General features: G+C 45.5%; 1 protein-coding gene across 1 annotated transcript in view; it reads right to left on the reverse strand.

Annotated features, from left to right (window-relative positions):
• LOC144686457 (collagen alpha-3(VI) chain-like) overlaps nucleotides 1-21,117 on the reverse strand; it is a 254,671-nt gene that overhangs the window by 77,198 nt on the left and 156,356 nt on the right. The window contains exons 15-20 of the mRNA XM_078551696.1: nucleotides 15,937-16,542; nucleotides 9,626-10,231; nucleotides 7,606-7,952; nucleotides 6,464-6,542; nucleotides 569-717; nucleotides 386-478 (exon numbers count right to left, since the gene is read on the reverse strand). Coding sequence (XP_078407822.1) covers nucleotides 386-478; nucleotides 569-717; nucleotides 6,464-6,542; nucleotides 7,606-7,952; nucleotides 9,626-10,231; nucleotides 15,937-16,542 — 1,880 coding nt within the window. The remainder of the gene's footprint in view (nucleotides 1-385; nucleotides 479-568; nucleotides 718-6,463; nucleotides 6,543-7,605; nucleotides 7,953-9,625; nucleotides 10,232-15,936; nucleotides 16,543-21,117) is intronic.

Below are 21,117 nucleotides of genomic sequence, written 5' to 3' on the forward strand. Positions count from 1 at the left end.
ATATTGTCTCTGTACCCACTCTATCAAAACCTTCCATAGCTTTAGCTTTCTCTTTTCAAGACTGAAAGAGATTCAGCCTGTCAATTCTTTCCTAATATGTATACCCACACATTTCTGGTATCATCTTCTCTGCACCATCTCCAGTGCCTCTATATCCATTGTATAACATCGCGACCAGAACTGCACACAGTGCACAACTGGGGTCTAACAAAGATTTGATTTGGGTTTAGCATAACTGCACTACTTTTCAATTCTGTAGAAAATTTTTAAAGAGATACGAAACTGAAGGTTGGCCTTACTCTCTAGCCAATTAATGTATGTGCATAGACCCCTATTAAAAGATTATTTTTGAAACTAATTTGCAGTACTGATTGATAATGCTTACCTTCTGTCCACGTGGTCCCTGAGGACCTTTGTCACCTGCTTGACCAGCACACTTACATGGAACATCACAGCACACTCTTTCTGCAATGTTGTCCTGCCAAGATATCAGAGTTTAAGCATTTAATTTTGAAATTGCAAAAGAACTTTGGAAAAAAGATATTCAGAACTAAAAATTTGATCTTACAAGTTCTTCTGCTAGTTCATATTCTAAATCCAGCTGGTTGATTGAAAGAGGTCTCCTGTATCTATATCCTCGTCCAAATTCCAACAATGAAACTTCTTCAACGCCCATTAGTTTTTCCAGAGACACAATAATCAGTGCATGTATACTTCCTGTTAAACATAGGGCGTAACAGGAATAAAACATCATTTTTAAAAATTTAAACACAGTAATCTTACATGTTTGTACCTCGGTCAAGAACATCTGCTTAGGTTACAACATTTCCTCATGACATTTAAGAAGAATTTAGATGAGCACTTGAAACACCATAGCATACAGGGCTACAGGCCAAATGCTGGAAAATTCGATTAGAATAGATAGGTGCTTGACGGTAGGCACAGGCACGGACACGATGGGCCGATGGGCCTGTTTGTGCTGTATACCTCGATGGGCAGAATTTTTTGCCTGCCGGGTGGGCAGGCCTGACCCAATCTCCGGCGGGCAGGGAGCTGATCCCCTCTGGAGAAGTGGGCCCTGCCGTCATTTTACGCGGGCGGGCCAATTAAGGCCCACCCAGCATGACGTCCAACGGGAAGCGCTATGCGTTCCCTGTGCGGGCAGGGGGGGATTCCCCAAAAGCGAGAGTGTGCTCTTTTGCGCATGTGCACGAAAGAGCGCACATGTCCCTCAGGCTAAGTACAGCCTCAGGGAGATCGCTGACACTTTTAAAAAGATTAAAAATAGAGAAAAAAAATTCCCTAACATGTCCCCCTCATGTGACAATGTCACATAAGATGGGACATGTTCATAAATTACAGTAACGCTTTATTAAACTTTTAAAATCCCTACATGAAACCTCATCCCGCCGGTGGATGAGGTTTCATGTTTTATCTATTTGCTGCCAAGGTTCCTGGCCTGCCCGCCAACCTTAAGGTTGGACGGGCAGGTCCTTTAATTGTTTAAATGATCCTGTCAATGGCCTCAATTGGCCGTTGACAGGTCGGCGGGTGCACAACTGATTTGGCTGTGCCCCCGCCTTCCTGAAAATGTAAATGGGAAGCAGTGACGTCAGGGGTTCCGCCCGACATCATCCTGCATCATTTTATGCGTCGGCAAGCGGGCCCCGCCCCCTGCTCGCCGACGGCAAAATTCTGCCCTATGGGTGGAATTTTCTGAATCCGTTGGCAGTGGGCATGATAGGTGGTGTGTGCGGAAAATATGGCGCAACTTGCTTCATGACGGCAGGTTGTGATTGTCCACTCAGCCTGCCAACGGTGGGCCACATTTCCCACCATCGATCGGCTGGGAGCTAATTGCAATACATTGGCATATAATTAAAAGGCCATCCCGCCACGCTCTTGGAACACCGCCATATCGTCCGTCCACGTCAGAGGGAAAGCATGCCAACATGTTTCACAACAGCACGAAGGCGACGTGGCCTTCACTTTGGGGGAACCGAGGTGAGTGAGCAGCAGCGTTCTCCACAGCTCGCCTGCTGTTTACAGGTCTCAGGGCGTCGGGGGCAAGTGATGCCTGGCCCCGGAGGCGACTGCTGTGGGGGAGGGGAGGTTGGTGGCGGTGTCCGGGCCAAGTGTTGGCCAGCCTCGGAGGCAACCGTAGTCGGTGGAGGGGGTGTCAATTGCTGCCCTGGCGTGGCATCCCATGCACGGGCAATCGAGGTGGGGGCAGGGTAAGTGAAGGAAGTGGCCATGCATTAGGGACACCTGCATAAACTGACCATGCCTCTGCAACTAAGACAGATCAGGCGCAGCCACAGTGACATGATTGGGGTCAGGTTCCTAGCCTGACCGCCCATGCAAGCAACGCAGAGGCACCAAAGGGCCACCAAGCGCTCCATACCTTACCCCCCACCCGCCTCCTCACCCCCCATCCGCCTCCTCACCCCCCGGCACAAACTTTGAGTCCGCCGCCACTTTATTGGACCGTGGAGCAGTTGGACTGCACAAGTTGTACAATCTCCTCGCCAATGCTGGCCATGTAGCAGTCACTGCTGGAGGTGCTTACAGCCCCTTGCAATCTCAGCATCTCGGTTGGGATCTGTCTCCCCCATGTCACAGGCTGACAGGGCAGCCATGCAGCGCACTCACCTCTGGCCATCCGAGGGGTGACCAGCACTCTCCGGGAAGCATTAAGGGGCAGTCACACAGGGCCAGGAAAGGTGCTAAGTACAGCCACGATAACCACATCTCTCTCTCTTTCTTGCTGCAGGAGAACCACGTCAGGATCGTGGATCTTGGTGACCTAGCTGTATGCCTGATGGCCTACAGAGACGCTAGAAGACTGAGGAGAAAGCGACAGAGGAGAGAGCGACAGAGGAGAGAGCGACAGAGGAGAGAGCGACAGAGGCGAGAGCGACAGAGGCGAGAGCGACAGAGGCGAGAGCGACAGAGGCGAGAGCGACAGAGGCGAGAGCGAGAGAGGAGAGAGCGACAGAGGAGAGAGCGACAGAGGCGAGAGCGACAGAGGCGAGAGCGACAGAGGCGAGAGCGACAGAGGCGAGAGCGAGAGAGGCGAGAGCGAGAGAGGCGAGAGCGACAGAGGCGAGAGCGAGAGAGGCGAGAGCGACAGAGGAGAGAGCGACAGAGGAGAGAGCGACAGAGGAGAGAGCGACAGAGGAGAGAGCGACAGAGGAGAGAGCGACAGAGGAGAGAGCGACAGAGGAGAGAGCGACTGAGGAGAGAGTGACTGAAGCTCCTGGCTGGGCAAAGGCAGGATCAGCAACCTTAGGAAGAAGGGGCAGCAGGGGCTCCCACACGCGCTGCCCAGGAGTGACAGCGAGCCATGGCTGGTTGTGGCCCAGTGACACCCAGGGTTTATAGACGCCACCTATCATTCCTGCAGATGACTGAGAACCCAGTGTCGCCAACAACTACGCATGTCTAGGGACCTGGTGGCTTACATCTGCCACTTACTGCAGGACTTGGCGCCAAGGGGACATAGAGGGCATCCACTGCCAGTGGCTGTGAAAGTGACTGTGGCGCTCAATTTCTATGCCAGTGGCTCCTTTCAGGCCTCCATAGGTGACTTCTGTGGGATATCACAAGCCGCCACCCACAAATGCATCCATGAGGTCACGGATGCCATCTTCTCCATGGCACACAACTTTGTGCATTTCACCAGGGACTGGAACATCCAAGATGCAAGGGCCATTGGATTCGCTCTGATCTCGGGATTCCCACAGATGCAGGGTGTGATTCACCGCACTCGTGGCACTCAGGCCTCCATCGCTACACTCAGTGGACTTCATCAACCACAAGGGCTTCCACTCACTAAACGTGCAACTGGTCTGCAACCACCAGAAACGCATCCTGCAGGTGTGCACACAGTTTCCGGGGAGTGTGCATGTCACCTACATCCTGAGTCACTCACAGATCCCCACAGATTTGCAGGGTCCACAGAGGCTGCAGGGTTGGCTCCTTGGCGACAAGAGCTACCCGCAGTGGCTGTGGCTGGTGACACCTATGCGGCGGCCTCAGACTGCAGCACAGCGACGCTACAATGAGGCTCATGTAGCAGCTCACAACTTAGTGGAGCAGACTATTGGGATGCTGAAGATGCAGTTTTGGTGCCTGGACCGGTCCAGTAGAGTCCTGCAATACAGTCCACAGGGGGCATCACGCATCATCGTGGTTTGCTGCGCCCTTCACAACATGGCACTCCAATGGGGAGATGAGCCAGCTGAGGAGGAGATGCAGGAGCTGGAGGTCTCCTAGGATGAGGAGGACACCAATGGGAATGAGGGTGAGGTGACGATGATGGGGATGAGGCTCTCGCACTGGCTAGACGAGGTAGGCGCGCTTGGGTGGCCCTCATAGCTGCCAGGTTTGTGGAGGATGATGATGACATGCAATGAGGACACTCCATAGATCTTCACATGGCCTCTGAGAATGTCTGACTCCTGTCAGGCTGAGCAGCTCGCTTGCACTCCATGTTTAGGGCCATCTCAGAGACGCAGCCATGAAACTTTAGACGCATCTGATGCTGTGTCTGCCTTCGGCACCTCAGCCCTTCAGGAGCTGGTGCACAGCACCACTGGTCACAGAGGCTGGTGTGATGGGGGCCAGCCCCACCTTAAAGGTGCTGAGAGCGCACAGAGAGAATGAGAGAACTCTGTAACGCCAGCCCACTACATTCTGGCAGCAGTAACCAGCATCGCCGAGGTGCAGGCAACAGTAATGTTTCCAGGGACTGTGAGGCTGGACCATCACTTTGGTCTGAAGTCTGCACAGAGCACAGGGAAGAGGCCCTGGACTGAGATACCTGCCTCTTATCTTGTGCAGAAAGGTTTCACATCTGAGTGACAAGAATTCTGCTCATCAGAACAAGGGGCCATAGGCAGGGAGACATTCTGAGGAGTTTATTGACAATAGCGAACAGCATGTACAGGTGATCAACATCCAGGCTGTACAACTACTTTTGCTTGGCTTTCCTAACCCTGCCTTGGTGCTCCCCGGACATCCACCGCAGAGGTGGAGGCAGCCTTCTGACTGTGATGTCCTGTCTGTGATGACTTTGGCGAGCGTCCTCTGGAGGGCCGAGACTTGGTGGGCCCTGGCCTGCATTCGGGGTCCTGCTGTGTGGCAGTGGCACCTTCCTCGGCCCCGGAGTGTGCACCTGCTGATCCTCCTCCCTATGGGTGCCTGAGGGGCCCTGGCTAACTCTGTGAGCGGAAGGGGTAGCTGGAGTGAGATCGAGCTGGAGTGAGATCGAGCTGCTCATCATCCCTTTTGCGGCACTGGGTGGCTGTCCTCTTTTTGCAGGGCATTGAGCTGACCACCGCTGCCACCATCTCACAAACCAGATTGGTGACATTGCTACCCATCCTGCAGTCAGAGCAGGGGTAGAGCACATCCCGGCAGGCCTCCACGGCATCCAGAAGTCGCTTGAGGGACCTGTCATTGAGGGGGCTGCAGTCTTTTTCCCTTTGCTTTCCATGTCTCCTGGGCAGCGGTGGTGAGCTGGTGGCTGCCTTTTAAACATAGTGGCTGGTGTGATGCAACAGCTGGGTGATGGCTGGCAGACAAATGAGAGCCCGCCTACCATGGAAACGGTGTGTTTCACGGGAGTGAATAAATAATGAGGCGGGCTCGGGACCATATGGTGTGAAAACCCACCATTTTTGTATCCATTTTACCCGCCCACTACCGCACTTAGTGCAAATCTGGGAAAATTCGGCCCTATGACTCTACAAGTGATTTTCTGGTAAGTAAAATTTAATTAAAACTTGAAATAAAATTTTAATTAATTTTTTTCCAGCCCTTCCTTAGCAGCTACTGAATTCAAATTCACAGGTACCTAAAAAAAAGCATGACCGGCTTATGGCATGTGTATATCTCATATGTTGTGATCATTACCTATCATAAAATATTTTAAACACAGCCCTGCGTGTTTGATTTCTATGGTCCTTGGCAATGATAATCATCGTTGAATGAAATTCCAATTTTCAGGGAAAATGGATAAATGGTTCTTTTTCTCTCTGATTAGTTAACGATTTATGAGCAAAATTACATTCTCTGAAATCATACTTTTTGAAGCCAAATTGGTAGGTTGATAATTCCAGAGATAAATAATATTTCCTTGCGTTTGATTAAAAGGTGAAATTCACACCCAATAAGTCTCCTGTAGATAACTCCTCCTGTGGAACAGTCAATAAATTTTGTACTTGGTTGGCTACAAAATCATATATTCTAGTAGACTCCAGATGATGATTGTGCAGTCAACTGACTAAAACAGACCTATGTAGAGAAACACAAGAATATGACTTCCTTTGTTTTGAATAAAGTGGATGGGAGTTAATGCTGTCTAGTGTTACTTTGCACCAAACAAAATTGTAACTCTTTAATGGGAGGTAAAGTGTCAAAATGGGTTGCAAAGATGAATATATCTGCTTTGGTTTACCTTCTCTCCGTAGCTTTTCAGTCTGACTCTTTAATTGAGAAAAGTTGTCATCTATACCATCGGTGAAATGGATAACGACCTTTCAAACAGAAGGAAAACAAAATTGAACATAAATAAAAATTGAATGTTGTTGTGGAAAAATTGATTTTTGCCTGTGTTGAATTTGATTTCTGTACTGCTAGAGCCAACATGTAAGGAGGCAATGCCCTAAATCACACAAAACAACCTGTTAGCAGAAGCTATCAAGGGGAGGTTTCCTCAAAATGTAAGCTTGTTTTGGTCCACATGACAGAGATGGCCTCATTGGCCCATATAGTGCCACTGCACTCTGTAAACTTGAATGCAGTGACACCTTAAACAATGCAAGGCCAAACAGAATCTTGTGGGGCTTCACAGCTATTTCTGAATGCTTTGAAAAGAGGAGACTTCTTTGATTCATTAGAGTACCCTGTGATTGATTGCACAGTTGGTAAAAACTTTATACCTTCCTGTTCCCAAAATGAAAGAGATACAGGAGAAAGAGGCAGTCAAAGTCTGTGTCAATACATAGCTGACAGCCAAAAAGTGTACTTTGGTAATGGCTGAACCAGATTAGCTAGAAAGAGTTAATAAGTGATCTTTTGCTTTTGCGTTGATTTATTTTTAGGCAAAGCGAGCTGCATCTTTATTATTTTTATTTTTTCAAGCATTTGGGAATTATGTCTTTGTGTGACAGCTGGCTTTATTTACATAACTTAGGTGTGTATTCATTAGTTTGAAGCCTGTGGCTTGATTTGCTAAGAGCGCTTTATCCACTCTGCCATCTGTAAAGAGAGTAGGATTCACATGGCAATACTTGATACATTCCAGTAGTTGTCATGTTGAGTAAAGGGTCTCTGGATCACATTATCATTCATCCAGATGTTGGACAGAAAAGACAAATCATGAGGGCACACAGTCCACTTATGGGAGTGACCAATGACACCGAACCACAATAAAAAAACCTAGATTAAAAGCACAGATAATGACATTCCAAACTTTTTAAGAAGAGCAAGTGACAACAATATAAAAGTAGGAGAACACCAACTCTAAACAATGATCTTTTGCAGCCAATCAATAATGACTTTTAAATAAAAAGAAACAGTCCGGAATGAAGTACTTACCTTTACACGATCAGAACCATCAGATTTAAAAGTGTTCTTGTATGCATCTAAAGTTCCTGCATTCAAGACATATGGACCGAGATTTCTTAGATCGTTGAATTGATTAATTATTCCGGGGTGATATTCCACTAAATCAATGACCTGGCTTTGGCCACGTTGATTGAAAACCATGATCCCAATTCTTACATTGGGTGACTGTGAGCCTGTGCAGCTTATGGTCCGCAACTGTGAAATTCTCTGTAAAATATCTCCTGCCTTGGACTGGAAACCTCTCTGAGTTGCAAAAACATCATTTGGTAATCCAACTCCGCTGATATCAAAGCCAAGCAAAACATCAATATTGCATCCTGTGGGGATAAACAAAGAGACATTTTCTTTTTAAGTCAATAGTGCTTAAAAAGGAGGTTGACAGCATCTGGCTATTTCAAGTAGCATAGGTGCATTATGTAACCCCAATCCTTATGGATCCTTCACTATGGCTGAAAAAATAATATTTGCCATATATTGGCTTTAACAGCATCAAAAATGAAATATTCACCTATTGTGTGAAAATTCTGATAATTGCCGAATGAGGTTGGCTGTATGATTTAATTGCATGTAAAAATCCCCAACATTTTCTATCTATATAGTTACAGTTTTGCAAATGGAGCTAATCATAGGTTGTGGAATCATGTCCTATGTTGGCTATTGGACTATCCTGCAATTAACTAAAAGTCAATCATTGAACAATCAGTATTCACCACAAAATTATCAGGTAAAATCTTTTCCTCTTTAAAAATTTTCACTGGGCTGCATTGCCGTCAGAGATAGACTTCCAGAAGGTGGCCAATTAAGGACAGAGGATGGGTTCCCGAGGTGGAACACAGGACATTGAGGCCCACTCCAATGGAGACTAGTGGAAGTCTGCTGAAGTCCAGACTGATGGAGAAACAGAGAGGGAGTGCAGCTGCCATAAGCATGTGGAGCATATGCAAGATTCATCTGTATGTTGGAGTTGTGGGGGGAGACTGGGGAGAATGGCCGTGTGTATTGCTCGCAAGATTCCAGCTGTGTCCAAAAATAGGGGCTAATTGCCCTTTGAAGTGCTTCGATTGGAAACCCATTGCTACCGGATGAACAGCTGCTGATGCAGGGAACCAGCCACTGGGTAGATCTCCTAGAGGTGGGAACATGTAGAAGAACCGACCTGATGCATGCGGTTTCAAATTTCCATATCACCCTGCTTCTCAGGACCGCTTCTGTGGGGCTGATATGATTTTGACCATGCCCCTCACAAGAGTCTTTTGACAATATTCTGATTCTTGTCTATTCCATTGTATATTTCAAAATAAAGCATTACTATAATAAACAGACAACATTGATTAACAAAAATATCCAAAATTATTCAATTTATCCATTCCATCTTCTGTTCACAGAACTATGGAAGTCTACTACACAGATGGAGGCAATTTGGTTCAGCATGTCTGTGCAAGCTCTATGGTTGGGCAGTCCAAGTCCCTGAGTGGGGAAGTTCCTGCTGTTCTCGTGAGGCCAAACCATGTAAAAACAAAGGAGTCGAGGTCTACCTCTCTCCCATGATATATCACAATAGGTAATAAGCCAATAGAAGCTGGACAATTAGATTATCAAAGGTAGACATAGGTTCCATGAACTGTCTTCGGAAGTTAGATGAGCTCAGGCCAGCTAGGACATTGAAGCACAAACAAGTTGGAGTACAGTCTGGAGATGGAGCTTTTGGAAAACATTACATATTAAAATCAGAACCTGAACCAGTATAAAATCATCACCCTCTTTCAGCTCAGGAAAGTGGCTAGTCTCTTATGCGAAATGCTAGTCAGGGAGAATAGATCAGTTTTACACCTTCACCCATGTGGTATTATCTAGTTCAGCACAGAGCAGGAATAAAAATCAAAATATACTGCTTACCAACTGATACTCACACCCCAAACCCACTCCCAATGCTTGGTTATTCACTTTTTTGCAAAATACAAATGTTTTAAATTTTATCTTAAGTTGTTACCTTTTATTGTTTCGGGCACTTTCGGGCACAGTTCACCTTCCATGACATCAGTTGTGGCTAATAACACTTGCTCGGTCAATTCAGAAAGTTTTTCCATGTCAGATACCCTAAAAGCTCCAGCTGGTTCACTTGCGAGTTCGGTGATCTCCTGTAAGTCTGCATTCTGCACTCCCACAGTGAAGATCTTGAATCGAGCATTCTTTAGCTCCGTTGCAGCTGCTATTGCATCATTATTTGACTTGCCACCAATCAGAAGGAAAGCGATTTGCGGAACCCCTTCTTCAATCCTACTCCCTGCTACTTTAATAAAATGGCTGTTTTTAACATGCCTCAAGGCTGCTCCAGTGTTTAATGATCTTCCTCCCTTGTACTGGATATTCTCAATAGCTTTGAGGACATCAGCTCTTGTCCGATACTCATTGAAGAAAAATTCGTCATTCACATCGGAATTGTACTGGACAACTCCCACCTGGATCGCTCCATCATCAGCGTAGATAGCATCAACTATACTGGAAACAAACTGTGTCAGTCTGGGAAAATTCTGCCGTCCAATGTTTATAGAGCCATCCAGGAGAAATACGATATCAGCATTTTTCTGTGGCAAAACTTAAGAAACAAATTGAAGAAATTAAAATGCAGTGAATTGGAAATGTGGCCAATGTTTATTAATATGTAATGTACAATTTCAAACTATTCATAACTTGCTATGGATAATTTTAGATCATCATGCATAAAATTCACCTCCTCCACAGCCCCCCTGAGATTCTCTCCTGTTGCCAAGTTGTTGATTTATACTTTGGTAAGCACCAGAGCACTCTATAGGCAGGATTTTCCCCCTGTCAGGGGTGAAGTTGAAGTGTGGGCGCGCGGAAACTCACCTCCGATCGGCGCACCACCATTTTACGTAGGCGGGCCAATTAAGGCCCGCCCAGTGTGACGTCCGCATGGAAGCGCTATGAGCTCCCTGTGCAGGCTGCGGGGGGATTCCCTAAACCTGAGAGTGCGCTCTTAGAGGCTAAGTGCTGCCTCAGGGAAATTGGCTCTACTGTCAAAAATATTAAAAATAGAAAAAAAAAAAATCCCTGACATGTCCCCTCATGTGACACTGTCACATGAGTTGGGACATGTCCATAACTTTTCAAAAAACTTTAATTAAATGTTTTAAAACCTACATGAAACCTCATCCCACCCGTGAATGAGGATTCATGCTTTTTCTAATGCCCACCAGTGCTACTGGCCTGCCCGCCAACCTTAAGGTTGGACGGGCAGGTCCATTAATTACTTCAATGACTCTGTCAATGGCCTCAATTGGCCATGACAGGTCCGCGGGCGCATAGCTGATTTTGCTGAGTCCCCGCCTACCTGAAAATTTAAGTGGGACGTGGTGACGTTGGGAGTTCTGCCCGATGTCACCGCGCGTCATTTTGCACGTCGGCGAGCAGGTCCCGTCACCCCCTTGCTGACGGGAAAACCCTGCCCTATGTCATCCAATAACAACCATATTTTGTGAGTGAAAGCTCAATCAGCAACTAGGAACGGGGACTATATGTAGCATCATAATCGAATCCAATCCTCTCCTCTCTAGGTTCCTCCAGGCCTACTTGACTCCAGATCTCATTGTAGCCTTAGTCTAAACATGGGCAAAAAAGCTGAATTCCAGAGGTGAGGTGAGAGTGACTTCCTTTGACATCAAGGCAGTTTTTCACTTGGTGTGGCATCAAGGTGCACAAGCAAAACTGAAGTCAATGGAAATCAGGGGAAAACTCTCCATTGGTCAGATCATACCTAGCACAAAAGAAGATGGTTGGGCTTGTTGGAAGCCAAGCCAAGTTGGAATCCCAGGGTATCTCTGCTGGAGTTCCTCAGGGTGGTGTCCTAGGCCCAACCATCCTCAGCTGCTTCATCAATGACCTTCCCTCCAACTTAAGGACAGAAGTAGTAAAATATGTTGATAATTGCACAGCGTTCAGCATCATTCAAGACTCTTCAGCTACTGAAGCAGGCCATGCCCACATACATGATCTAGACAACAATGTAGCTTGAGCTGATAAGCAGCCTCCCATGTGCCAGGCAATGATCATCTCCAACAAGAGAGAATCTAACCATCACATCTTGATGTTCAATGGCACTAGCATCATTGAATTTCCCACCATAACATTCTGGGGTTACCATTAACCTCAAACGTAACTGGCCCAGTCATATAAATGCTTTGAATACAAGAACAGGTCAGAGGCTAGGAATTCTACTGTGAATAACTCATCTCCTGAATCCCCAAAGCCTGTTCACCATCTACAAGGCGCAAGTAAGGAGAGTGATTGAATACTCTCCACTTGCCTGGATGAGTGCAGCTCCAACAACACTCAAGAAGCTTGACACCATCCATGACACAGCAGCCCGCTTGATCAGCATCCCATCTATCACCTTAAACATTCACTTCCTCCACCATCGACGCACAGTGGCAGCAGTATGTGCCATCTACAAGATTCAACTCAGCAACTCACCAAGGCACACTCAGCAGCACCTTACAAACCCATGACCTCTACCACCTAGAAGGACAAAGGCAGCAGATGCAGGGGAACACTACCACCTGGGAGTACCCCTCCAAGCCACACAATATCCTGAATTGGAAATATATCACCATTCCTTCATTGTTGCTCGGTCAAAATCCTGGAATTCCCTCCCTAACAGCACTGTGAGTGTATGTACAGCACATGTTCTACAAAGGTCAAGAAAGTGGCTCACAACCACTTTTTCAAGGGCAGTTAGGGATGAGTAACAAATAGTGGTCTTGCCAGTGACACCCACGTTCAATGAAAGAATAAGGGAAAGCAAACAGCTACATATGCATTTTCCATCTGGTGGACCATTTTTTCCCTCAGGTTTGGATTCAAAGACCAATAGTAATGATTCTTAGCTGAGAGGCAGCTAACTCAGTCTCAATCATGGATTAAGTCTGGAAGTTAATCTAGGTTCCAGCGTGCCCTCTCTCCCATAAATGTTATTGCCTGTTATTTATAATGGATAGACAAATGAGCTGAACTTTTAAAAAGCTGTGGAGGGGCTGCCAGAGGTGGATGGGCCTGCAATTTCCCAACAGTCCTTTTTTGAAGAGCCTCATTGGGACGATGGGGGTGGCTTGTCTACTTGTCACCAAACAACAGGTATTGAAGCAATTTAAAGTGCCTACTAAGGTCAATGTTCTGAGGCTGACTCCTGAAACCCAGCAGACCGGAGAGGAGGGTGGGGAAGGGAGGGGGGCTACACTCCAGCGTTGTTTTACACTGCGCCCCAACCGTCTCCCTACAGCTGGCATTCTAAGTTGGTTACAACTTGGTCGTCATGGATATCTTCACAATGGCACTCACATAGCTATTGCCACTTCTTGTTTTTAAAGTTTTTAAAAAGCATTCAGAGAGCACCTCCAACTTGACATGCTCTCTCTGTCATCTGTATAAATAATAGAGTCATAGAGGTCTACAGCACAGAAAAAGGCCCTTCGGCCCATCAAGTCTGCACGGGTCAAACAAGCGCCTAACTATTCTAATCCCATTTTCCAGCACTAGGCCCATAGCCTTGTATGCCATGGCATCGCAAGTGCACATCCAAATACTTCTTAAATTTTAGGAAGATTTCTGCCTCTACCACCCTTTCAGGCAGTGAGTTCCAGATTCCCACCACCCTCTGGGTGAAAAAATTCTTCCTCACATCCCATCTAAATCTCCTGACCCTTACCTTAAATCTATGCCCCCTGGTTATTGATCCCTCCACCAAGGGGAAAAGTTCCTTCCTGTCTACCCTATCTATGCCCCTCATAAGTTTATACACCTCAATCATGTCTCCACTCAATCTCCTCTGCTCCAGGGAAAATAACCCGAGTCTATCCAATCTCTCCTCATAATTAAAACTCTCCATTCCAGATAACATCCTGGTAAATCTCTGCACTCTCTCTAGTGCAATCACATCCTTCCTATAATGTGGATCCAGAACTGCACGCAATACTCTAGCTGTGGCCTAACCAGCGTTTTATACAGTTCCAACATAACCTCCCTGCTCTTATATTCTATGTCTCGGCTAATAAAGGCAAGTATCCCATATACCTTCTTAACCACCTTATCTACCTGTCCCGCTACCTTAAGGGACCAGTGGACATGTACACCATGGTCCCTCTGATCCTTGGTACTTCCCAGGGTCCTACCACTCATCATGTATTCCCGTGCCTTAAATGTCCTGCCCAAGTGCATCACCTCACACTTATCCGGATTAAATTCCATTTGCCACTGATCAGCCCATCTGACCAGCCCGTCTATATCCTCCTTTAATCTAAGGCTATCCTCCTCACTATTTACCACCCCACCAATTTTCGTGTCATCCGCAATTAAGTTGAGTGAGTGGGCAAAAATTTGGCAGATAAAGCATAATGTGGGAAAATGTGTAGTTGTCCACTTTGGCAGGAAAAATAAAAAAGCAGAATATTACTTAAACAGAGAACGGCTGCAGAATTCCGAGGTGCAAAGGGATCTAGGTGTTCTTGTGCATGAGTCACAAAAGATTAATATGCAGGCACAGCAAGTAATCAAGAAGGTTAATGGAATACTATCCTTTATAATGAGAGGAATTGAACATAAAAGGGTGTTATGCTTCAGTTACAGGGCATTGGTGAGACCGCATCTTGAATACTGTGAAGAAGGGTCATATGGACTCAAAATGTTAACCCTATTTCTTTCTCCACAGACGCTGCCAGACCTGCCGAGATTTTCCAGCATTTTCTGTTTCTATTTCAGATTTCTAGCATCTGCAGTATTTTGCTTTTATCTGAAATACTGCGTGCAGCTTTGGTCTCCTTATTTAAGGAAGAATGTAAATGTGTTGGAGGCGGTTCAGAGGAGGCTTATCGGATTGATACCTGAAATGAGCGGTTTGTCTTATGAGGAAAAGTTGAACAGACTAGGCTTGTTTCCACTTGAGTTTAGAAAAGTGAGGGGTGACTTGATTGAAGAAATAAGATCCTGAATGGTCTCAACAAGGAGCACGTGAAAAGGGTGTTTTCTCTTGTGGGCGAGTCCAGAACTAGGGGGCATTGTTTTAAAATTAGGGGTCGCCCTTATAGGACAGAGATGAGGAAAAGTTTTTTCTCTCAGAGGGTTGTGTGACTTTGGAACTCTCTGCCTCAGGAGGTGGTGGAAGCGGAGTCATTGAATATTTTTAAGGCAAAGGTAGATAGATTCTTGTAAGGCAAGGGAGTCAAAGGTTATCAGGGTAGATGGGAATGTACTTCTTGAAACACCAACAGATCAGCCATGATTTTATTGAATGGCGGAGCAGGCTCAAGGGGCCGAAAGGCCTATTTCTGCTCCTATTTTGTATATTCACATGTTAGTACCTACATTGGCAGTTCCCACTTCTGACGGTGGGCTTTCAATGCCTCCTACTGGCCTTCCAGCTTTCGAAGTCCTTAATTGGATGGGGCTCCTTGAAGCAACCACTTAATAGGTTCTCGACCCACATTACCTCCCACCAGCAGGATCAGGACCCACACATGAAAATGTATCCCAATGTTTAATGTTCCTTTTAGTTTTCCTATTCTATTCTTCCTAACTTCCAAATCTATCAACTTACATTTTCCTTCCTTTTTCCTGCATCCTAACTATGTTGAAATTGAAAATGAATCACATCATTTCTTGATCGGGCTCGTTCTTTTCCAAGACCCTAAAATTCTTTCCCTCAAGTCTTCATTTCCTCCTAACAAGTTTGACAAAAATTAAATGCTACCTTTTACTGATTTTTTGTCTCCAACTCTGGAACAGTCCTGCACTCTGGATCTCCATGCTAACCTTGGCTACTTAAAAAAAATAAAACTTACAAATGCACTAGAAATTGTAAAACCATTATGAAAAGAGAGATGAAAAATAGTTCCACAACTTTTTTGCTGATGCAATCACTTCAGTTGTATGGAAATATGTTGTTGCACATATTTGTTGCACATATTGTTACATATGAAGTTGTCATGACATAAATCTTATTCTTTTCCTTCCTGCACAAAACAAAATTGCTACTTTTTAATATAGGAAAAAGGTAATGTTGACCCCTTTAATAAAGCAGCAAAACCACGGAAACTGGAGCCTCAACTTCATAATTTGATACATTAGTTTACAAACAATGCATAACATTCCTCTGCTGACTCTTTTACTGGAGAGGTTAATCCAATGGGAATAGATTAATGCCTGAATTAAAAAGAGCAGACAACAGAAAGTCATAAGTATGCATTAAGCCTCATCCACTAATATTGACAGCAATTAGCTTTAGGTACACACCTTCAGTTGGAGGTTCTGGCTCTGGTTCATAGGTTGCAGGATCTTCCATCAGCAAACGAGTGAGCAATTTGTTTTGCACACCTTTAAGGTCTGGGAAGTTATTTACTATGTAAGTAGCATAAGGAATAGTTGTGATTCGTTCAAGTTCATCTTGATTTGCATTCTTTGCTCCTACACCGAAAACATTAATTCCTGAATTTTTTAATAGAGCTAAATAAGGGCGGATGTCATCTCTGGACTTCTCTCCATTGATGACTATCAGATACTGGGGAACTCCTTGTTCCTTTCTGCTTCCGGCCGATTCGGTGAATTGATTTTTCAAGACAAAGTCCAAGCCTTTGCCGATGTTAAGTGGGGCCCCACCTTTAGGTCTAATTCGCCTAATGGCATCTTGAAGGGCTCTTTTATTTGAATGTTGTTTCAAAATAAACTCTGTTTTTCCATTGTTGCTGAATTGTGCCAGACCAATGCGAACTTTGTTGGCTCCAACATCAAGACGACTGATTATACTCCAGACAAAATCACGGATATGGACAAAGTGTTGATTTCTACCACTGCTGGATCCATCGATCAGGAACACAATGTCTTTCATGGCAGGATCTGGAACTGCGAAACAATTCTATTTTTTAATTGGTTCATAACACAAAAGCTGAAAATTACCTATGGTTTACTCATATTTTCGCAAAATTACATACATCATCACATAGATTTGAAATAGGGAACTTAGAAACTAGGAGGTCTTGTGGGGCAATGGGTCGTGTGCCTGGCTCTGGGATAGAAGCTCAAGGTTCAAGTTCCACCTAGGACTTGATGACCAAGGAAGGCCCATCATAACATGGCCAAACAGGTTGAGTATCAACCTGCAAAACCTTCTAACACATGTCAAAGCAGGTGGTAAAAATGGGAGAGATTCCTGGTTAGCATGTGATGGGAAGAAAATTGGAGCTTCTACCATCACTATCCATAGCTCCAGACTACAGCAATTTACTTGGGCTAGATCAGTTCTTAACCCAGTGAATTTGGCCCTCCTCTAATTACTCTAGATTTTTCTTTGTCCTTTTCCACAGCTAATTTAAACCTTATGATACTATAATCACTGTTTCTTAAATGTCCCCCTATTGACACTTGATCCACTTGACCCACCTCATTCCCCAGAACTGGATCCGGCAATGCCTCCTTCCTTCTTGGGTTGGAAACACACTGATCAAGAAAATTCTCTTAATTCTGCTTTGGAGATTCTTTGTGCTCTCTGTCCTTTACATTGTTACTATCCTTAATTAGGATAATTAAAGACGCCCATTATCAGTGCTCTATAGTTTTTACACCTCTCTGTAATATCTATTCAAATTTGTACCTTTACATCTTTCCTATTAGTCAGTGGTCTATAGAATACATCCAGTCATATTATGGCACCTCTACTGTTTCTTACCTCTAACCAAATAGATTCTGTCCTTGATCCCTCTAGGACATTCTCTCCAGCACTAATATCATCCTTAACCAATATTGCCATCCCTCTTCTTCCCTTCTCTATCTTTCCTGAACACCTTGGCCTGGGTTTTCATCCTCGAGGTAAGTGGGGGAAGTCGTGAAAATTCACATCCTGGCTTGCCCACGTCGGGAGAAAGTGTCCGCCAAGGCAGGATCTTCATTGCTGGGGTTAGGGTGTGAGCTGGAGTTGGGCTAGTTGACCCAGGAAGAAATGTAGAGGCAGACACAGTGGATGACAGGTACCGAGGTGGGCTGTTTATTGTCTCAGTGAAAGAAAAAACACAAAGGCCCTCCAGCCCTCTCCCCGCTGAGCCACTTCACCCTCCAAACACTCACCATGCCTCATCCATGCCATCTCATGCCCCCCACCAACCCCATGTCCCCATATTACCCCTATGCCAGGCTCTGCCCTTCCACCCACTTTCTATGGACCCCGCCATCCAAAGACCAGGAGATCTGGGCTTATGTGAATATTTTTTGGTCATCTGGAGATATGTTGCACTTTGGTTTTGCTGATGTTCACTTTCATGCCAAAATTCATGCCTACTGTTACTAGTTTATCTACAAGTTCTTGTTACAAGTGCTTTATCATCTGCAAATCTAACTGATGTTATCATTTACCAACCCCCCCTCCCACACAACTGCACCCCCAAGCCCCTCCAATCATAGCACTAAATTCTGTGTCTTCAAAGGCTTCTTTCATCATTGCTCTGCATAAACATTCAGGAGGACTGGTGATCAACAATACTTCCAGTTAGACATGGTTCCAACTCGACACTGACTGCCCTCTCTGTTGCTATTTGTTCCATGCCAGATTTCTTTATGAGTCCTCTATCTCTCCAGTCTACCTCAATGTCTTTCAACACCGTCAAGAGCTTAGTCCAGTAAGCCTGATCGAATGCTTTTTCAAAACCTACAAAACAAACATATACTTCTTGTCCAAACTCTAAAGTGCACTCATTTTTAAAAATTCATTTACGGGGTGTGGGCATCACTGGCTAGGCCAGCATTTATTGCCCATCCCTAGTTGCCCTTCAGAAGGTTGTGGTGAGCTGCCTTCTTGAAGCGCTGCAGTCCATGTGGTGTAGGTACACCCACAGGGAGGGAGCTCCAGGATTTTGACCCAGCGACAGCGAAGGAATGGCGGTAAAGTTCCAAGTCAGGATGGTGAGTGGCCTGGAGGGCAATTTCCAGGTGGAAGTCATCCACTCATTAATCTTATAATGCCAATTGCTTCCCTTGTACCTCTTTCTTCCTGGAATCCAAAGTGGTCATCTCCAATGTAGTTCTGCGCTTTCCTACCCACTTTCTTTGTTACAATTCTCAACACAACCATCAAAGTATGGTTAATCAGAGTAATTGTATGAAAGTCAGAACATCGGCATGCCTTTAGCTTCTCTCTTGGGGTGACCATTATTGTTTGCATGAAATCCTCTGGCCATTCTCGTATTAAATCAACTCTCAAAGATATGACCTCATCTTACTATTTCTTACTCTAGTGCTACCTATTTTACCCTATCATTTTGCACCTTGTTTCTTCTTTCTAATGCTATCTCTTAGTACCTATCCCCTGCCATATTGGTTTAAACGCTTTCCAAAGAACTAGCAACTGCTCCTCCAAAACAATGGTCCCAACTCTGTTGAGGTGCGACCCATCTGGCCGGTAAATGGCCCACCTGCCCAGTAGCTAGTCACAATGTCTCATGAATCTAATGCTTACCTTCCAGCATCATCTCTCCAGTCATGCGTTCACCTGCCCTATCCTTCTATTTCTATACTCACTAGCAATCTGGAGATTGCTACCTTCAAAGACCTGCATATTAATTTATTTCCTAACTCTCCAAAATATGTTTCCAGGACTCTCATCCTGCTTTTCATCTTTGGCAGTATTCCTGATATTGTTCACGGCCTCTGGCTGTTCACCTATGGCACCCAGGGTGTCCTGCAACTGCTCAGTGCCATCCTTTATCCTGGCACCAGAAAAAGAAAAAGTGCATTTATATAGCACTTTTCATAACAACCCGATGTCTCAAAGCAATTTAAAACCAATGAAGTACTTTTTGAAGTGTAGTACCTGTTGGAATGCAGGAAATGCGGCAGCTAATATGTGCATAGTAAACTCCCACAAACATCAATATGATAATAACACAGAGATAAAAACAAAAAACTGCGGATGCTGGAAATCCAAAACAAAAACAGAAATACCTGGAAAAACAGTTCCTCTGACATGTCCTCCTTCTTCCTTAACCGAGGTTTTCCACCCACGGTAGTTGACAGGGCCCTCAACCGTGTCCGGCCCATCTCCCGCGCATCCGCCCTTGCGCCTTCTCCTCCCTTCCAGAAACATGATAGGGTCCCCCTTGTCCTCACTTATCACCCCACCAGCCTCCGCATTCAAAGGATCATCCTCCGCCATTTCCGCCAACTTCAGCATGATGCCACCACCAAACACATCTTCCCTTCACCCCCCCTGGCGGCATTCCGTAGGGATCGTTCCCTCCGTGACACCCTGGTCCACTCCTCCCTCACCCCCTACTCCTCAACCCCCACCTACGGCACCTCCCCATGCAAACGCAAAATATGCAACACCTGCCCCTTCACTTCCTCTCTCCTCACCGTCCAAGGGCCCAAACACTCCTTTCAAGTGAAGCAGCATTTCACTTGAATTTCCCCCAACTTAGTCTACTGCATTTGTTGCTCCCAATGCGGTTTCCTCTACATTGGAGAGACCAAACGCAGACTGGGTGACCGCTTTGCAGAACACCTTCGGTCTGTCTGTAAGCATTACCCAGACCTCCCTGTCGCTTGCCATTTTAACACTCCACCGTGCTCTATTGCCTGTCTGTCTGTCCTTGGCTTGCTGCATTGTTCCAGTGAAGCTCAACGCAAACTGGAGGAACAGCACCTCATCTTCCAACAAGGCACTTTACAGCCTTCCGGACTGAATATTGAGTTCAACAACTTTAGATGTTGAACTCCCTCCTCTATCCCCACCCCCTTTCCGTTTCTTCCCCCTCCCTTTTGTTTTTTCCAATAATTTATATAGATTTTTCTTTTCCCACCTATTTCAATTATTTTTAAATGTATTCCACGCATCGGTTATTTCATCCCACCCCCACTAGAGCTACCTTGCTTGTCCTGCTCTCCACTCTTAATTAGCACATTCTTTTTGATAATATCACCACCTTCAACACCTCTTTGTTCTTTTGTCTGTGATATCTTTTGGTTATCTCCTCCTATCACTGCTTGCTTATCCCAACAAACCCCCCCCCTTCTTCCCCCCTTAAACCAGCTTATATTTCACCCCTTTCCTATTTCTACTTAGTTCTGTTGAAGGGTCATGAGGACTCGAAACGTCAACTTTGCTCTTCTCCGCTGATGCTGCCAGACCTGCTCAGTTTTTCCAGGTATTTTTGTTTTTGTTTAGCAATATGATAATGATTGACAGATTAGCCAGAACACCGAGGATAACTCCCCTGCTCTTCTTTGACATGGTGACATGGGATCTTTTACATTTACTGAAGCAGGCAAAGGGGGCCTTGGGTTAACATCTCATTCAAAAGCTGGCACCTCCAAAAGTGCAGTGCTCCCTCAGTTCTGTACTGGAGTGTCAGCGCAGATTCATCATAGTATCAGCATAGCGTCAGTATAGGAAAGCAAATACCATCCTGGAACTGCATATGAGGCCGCAGA

This window comes from Cetorhinus maximus, chromosome 11, assembly GCF_964194155.1.
Source record: "Cetorhinus maximus chromosome 11, sCetMax3.hap1.1, whole genome shotgun sequence".
In the NCBI taxonomy this organism is placed as follows: domain Eukaryota; kingdom Metazoa; phylum Chordata; class Chondrichthyes; order Lamniformes; family Cetorhinidae; genus Cetorhinus; species Cetorhinus maximus.